Below are 5,177 nucleotides of genomic sequence, written 5' to 3' on the forward strand. Positions count from 1 at the left end.
CAATTCTTAGTTAAGGGAGCCACCTTAGGGTTGGCAAGAGACTTGAACCTAGAGTGGCTCCCAGGAGCCCAAGCCGAGGTCCCCAGTTAGTTCCTTGGACAACTTTCTGTTCTTTAAAACCTCACATTATCAATGCTTTTTGACATAAGATGACTTATGCCTCATTAATTCTTTTACATTTTACTCACGATGGCTTGAATAGTTTCATTTCAACTCCAATTCAACACAACAATACTGAAGACACATTGAGTAATGATGGTGCTAATAATACTAATAGCAAGGAAACATAACATTAAGTAAAATTTTCAAATCAACAGGAAAATAAAAATACATACTAGAATGCACAAAGGAGATTAAAAACAGCTCATGAGGGATATGTGGTACACGTATGACACTTGCAAGAGATAAAACCAAAGTGTACGGTTAGGATAGGATTAGTGGATGTTTACCAGAAACACATTCAGATTGCAACCCTGAGAACAAATCCATAGTAGTGAAATCATATCACAATGCTATGCTAATGCAGCATTGCACACAGTGAGTGTACCTATAGTCTTGGTTTTCATTACAAACAAATTGCTAAAGAAAATAAAAAGCAACTCCTTGATGAAATGTTTCATATTAAAATGTGGAGGCTGGCTGCCATTGACTCAGTAGTCTTCATATCCAAAAGGACATGACTTAGGGTGTCAGGATAGCCAAATTGTCTATGGCATCACTCTCAAGTTCATCTTCCCAATGACCATGATAGTAGTGTCCTGACTACTTTTCAAAACTCCAGAAAAGAGAAATGTGATGAATCACTAGAAATCATCAATCAGGTAAAAGCCTTTCAGAGACTCTCATTTTCATAAAGTGTTGAGTACAGTTTCTAGAATCTATGTTATCTACATGTAAGTTTTCTACAAATGCAGATTTTACCATTGCCAGTAATACAAATATTATAAAACTTTAGTTTATTTTTTGGTCATAAAATGTTCCTATTTTATTATCTGTTAGTTATAAAATATTTAAAAATCATTTCCATTTTTATTAGTTTTCTTTTTTGACAATTCTTTCTCAAGTAATTTCTAAATTACTTTCTCAATAAATTAAGCCAAAATTAACCATGGTTAATGATTTATTTCCATCAGTATCTCCAGTATCTAACAGCAGAGGAAAAGATGACATCTTCAATCTCTTTAAATCACACCAATCTCAGAGACATCTGGTACACCCTGATTGGGATCCCAGGACTAGAAGATGCACACATTTGGCTCGCCATCCCCATCTGTTCAATGTACATAGTAGCTGTTATAGGCAATATGTTCCTAATAATGCTGATCTCCACTGAGCGTAGTCTTCATGAACCCATGTACATTTTCCTTTTGATGTTGGCCCTGGCAGACATATTCCTGTCCACAGTAACTATTCCAAAGGTATTAGCAATCTTCTGGTTTCAGGCTGGGGGCATTTCTTTTGCTAGCTGTGTATCCCAGATGTTTTTTCTTCACTTCATCTTTGTGACAGAGTCTGGTATATTGCTCTCCATGGCATTTGACCGTTATGTGGCTATCTGCTATCCACTAAGATACACCAACATCCTAACCTCATCTGTCATCAACAGAATGGGCATTGCATTCGTGACTAGAAGCTTCTTCATCTGCTTCCCCCTGATCTTCCTTGTTTATCGGCTCACTTACTGTGGGAGGAACATCATTCGACACTCCTACTGTGAACACATGGGCATTGCCAGGTTGGCCTGTGGAAGCATCAAGGTCAATATTTACTATGGGATGGTTGTGGCTCTATTTTCCATATGCCTAGATGTGCTGCTTATCATTGTCTCATATGTCTTTATCCTTCGTGCTGTGTTTAGAATTCCTTCTTGGGATGCCCGACTCAAGGCTCTGAGTACGTGTGGCTCCCATGTCTGTGTTATCCTATTGTTTTATATGCCAGTTTTCTTTTCTTCTCTTGCTCACCGTTTTGGAGGTCACAGCATACCACTGCATGTTCACATCCTTCTTGCAAACCTCTATGTGGTTCTCCTGCCCTCCCTCAACCCCATTATTTATGGAGTGAAGACCAAGCAAATTAAGGATAGAATTGTTCAGGTCCTTTATTTTAACAAAGCACTTTGTTGACATAAAAGCATGCAGCTTAATTTTTTAGTTTTCCCCCAGAACTATAGGATTTTAAGGTATCTGAAAATATATTAGAAATATTTTGGCAGCATTAAAGTAACAGTTTTTATTTCGTGTTTTGGTCCTAGCCTTAATGACTGAGCCATCTATTCAGAGCTACAGAGAAACTCTGTCTTGAAAAACAAAAAAAAAAAGAATTACAATATTTAGTAAAACAAAAAACAATGTTAACTTCCTAAAGATTATGTGTTTTTGGTTCAAGTTAGTATTATTATCTGTTGTATATAATACTAACCAAGTAATTAATAGCTTGATAAATTATCCACAATTTATATTATAAAATCAAAACAACTTTTCTCACATCTATTTATATCTAATACATTTTCCTCCATAAAATTGTTCAAATTATTTAACTTTATTTTTTGGTTTTTTGAGACAGGGTTTCTCTGTAGCTTTGGAGCCTGTCCTGGAACTAGCTCTTGTAGATGAGGCTGGCCTCGAACTCACAGATATCCTCCTGCCTCTGACTCACAAGTGCTGGGATAAAAGGCATTTGCCACCACTCCTGGCCCTCATATTATTTAATTGTTATGTGTGTGGGCTATCTTCTCTTATTTTCTCTATTATTCTAATATACAAAGCACATACATTGAGAAATGCTTAATTTGTTTAGCATAGCCCACAATGACATTTGCTTCCAGTCATTCAACCTGTCAAATAATATACTTGTATATTTTTATATTTGATTTCAGTAAAAACAAATTTTTAAAGTCAAAATTATTTTAATATCATAAGTTTGATGTATTCAAAATTAATTTCATAGATAATTGCCATCAGTTCCATCAAGTAAATTTTCAAATCAAGCAAGGATAATATATTTGTCATGACATTCTAGTATGAGGCTTTAGCATAAGAAATGCCTTGTTTTTAGAATATAGTGTGTGATATCATGCCATGTGTTACCCATTATAAACCTGAGGAATTAGTGAAAAACACTGAAATAGTATATCAACAGAAATGCCTAATATTCACAAATTTGGGAGATACAACTTAAATTTTGTTCTAATACTCACAGTAAAAGTGAGAAAACATCCTTACAATGACTGTCTTAGTTTTATATAGCAATTGATCAGTTTTGGCCTACATGTTTTCCTAACACTTAGGTTTTTGTTTTCAGTTTGCTCTTGAAGACCCATGTTAATTCAATCTCAGATATACACCCAGAGGCTAGAATAAGTTTCAGAGGTGGAGAGCACTTTCTATTCTTGCTGAAGGCTGGTGTTGGGTTCTCAATGCAGATGTTCGATGGTAAAAAAAAACTGTAACTCTGAGGATTTTAGCTCCCTCTTCTAGCCTCCCCTGTATGCACATAAATATAGGTTATATACATACATCCATATAGATAAAAATAACAACAAATCTTGTTTATAAATGAAAAGTTGTTTACAAAAACAGGATTCAGCAACAAACATTTTTAACAACTAACCAGCTACCTTCAAAACAATTGCAATGACAAGTCAGAACAAACGAGTGATCTTTTTTTTTGCACACATTCTTTTTTATTTATTATTTTTATTGTTCTCTACATTTTTCTCTACTCCACTCCCTGCTTCTCCACGCACCTTCAACTGTACCCCACGGTCCCCATGCTCCAAATTTACTCAGGAGATCTTGTCTTTTTCTACTTCACATGTAGATTAGATCTATGAATGTCTTTTTAGGGTCTTCATTGTTGTGCAAGTTCTTTGAGATTGTGATTTATGGGCTGTTTTTTGTTTGTTTGTTTTTTACTTTATGTTTAAAAACCACTTATGAGTGAGTACATGTAATAATTGTCTTTCTGGGTCTGGGCTACCTCACTCAAAATGATGTTTTCTAGCTCCATCCATTTTCCTACAAAATTCAAGATGTGATTATTTTTTTCTGCTGTGTAGTACTCCATTGTTTAAATGTACCACATTTTCCTTTTCCATTCTTCGGTCAAAGTGCATTTATGTGGTTTCCAGGTTCTGCCTATGACAAACAATGCTTCTATGAACATAGTTGAGCACATGTTCTTGTGGTGTGATTGAGCATGCTTTGGACATACACCAAAAAGTGGTATATTACTGGGACTTGAGGAAGGTTGTTTCCTAATATTCTGAGAAATCACCACACTGACATTCAAAGGGATTGTATCAGCTTGCATTCCCACCAGCTATGCAGAAGTGTTCCCTTTTCTCCACAACCTCTCCAGCATATGTTGTCATTAGTGTTTTTGATCTTGGCCATTCTTACAGGTGTAAGATAGAATCTCAGAGTTGTTTTGATTTGCATTTCTCTGATGACTAAGAATGTTTGACACCCAGATATTAATCCACATACCTTCGAAACCTGATTTTTGACAAAGATGCATAAAATATCAAATAAAAAAGAAAACATATTTAATAAATGATGCTGGCATAACTGGATATCAACATGTAGAAGAATGAAAGTAGACCCATATCTATCACCAAGCACACAACTCAGGTACAAATGGATCAAAGACACCAACATAAAGCTAGCCATACTGAACCTTACAGAAGAGAAAGTGGGAAGTACACTTGAATGCATTGGCACAGGAGACCACTTCCTAAATATAAGCCTGGCAGTACAGACACTGAGAGAAACAATTAATAAATAGGACCTCCTGAAACTGAAAAGCTTCTGTAAAGCAAAGGACATGGTCATTAAGATAAAATGACAGCCTACAGAATGGGAAAAGATCTTCACTAACCCCACCTCAGGCAGAGGTCTGATCTCCAAAATATACAATGAACTCAAGAAATTGGTCATCAAAACAGCACATAATCCAATTTAAAAAATGGAGTACAGACTTAAACAGAGAACTCTCAAAAGATGAATATAAAATGGCAGAAAGACACGTAGGGAACTGTTCAACATCCTTAGTCATCAAATGAGTGTTCTTGATCCCAGAGGAAGAAGGGCCTTGAGAGTTAATGTCTGAATGGTTCAGTAGGAACCCAGACAAAGAGAATGCAGAATGCAGTCTCTCTCTCTCTCTCTTTCTCT

The 5,177-nt window shown here is 35.8% G+C and overlaps 1 protein-coding gene across 1 annotated transcript; it reads left to right on the forward strand.

Annotated features, from left to right (window-relative positions):
- Nucleotides 1-1,163: 1,163 nt before the first annotated feature.
- LOC101992561 (olfactory receptor 52Z1-like) lies at nt 1,164-2,126 on the forward strand. The gene has a single exon (XM_005370238.2). It carries the CDS (start codon nt 1,164-1,166, stop codon nt 2,124-2,126), a length of 963 nt encoding a protein of 320 aa, XP_005370295.1.
- Nucleotides 2,127-5,177: the final 3,051 nt, after the last annotated feature.

Source organism: Microtus ochrogaster, unplaced genomic scaffold (genome assembly GCF_000317375.1).
Source record: "Microtus ochrogaster isolate Prairie Vole_2 unplaced genomic scaffold, MicOch1.0 UNK73, whole genome shotgun sequence".
NCBI classification, from domain to species: Eukaryota; Metazoa; Chordata; class Mammalia; order Rodentia; family Cricetidae; genus Microtus; species Microtus ochrogaster.

Coding starts and splice junctions, on each gene's coding strand:
- LOC101992561 (XM_005370238.2), top strand. CDS start 1,164: ATGACATCTTCAATCTCTTTAAATCACACCAATCTCAGAGACATCTGG.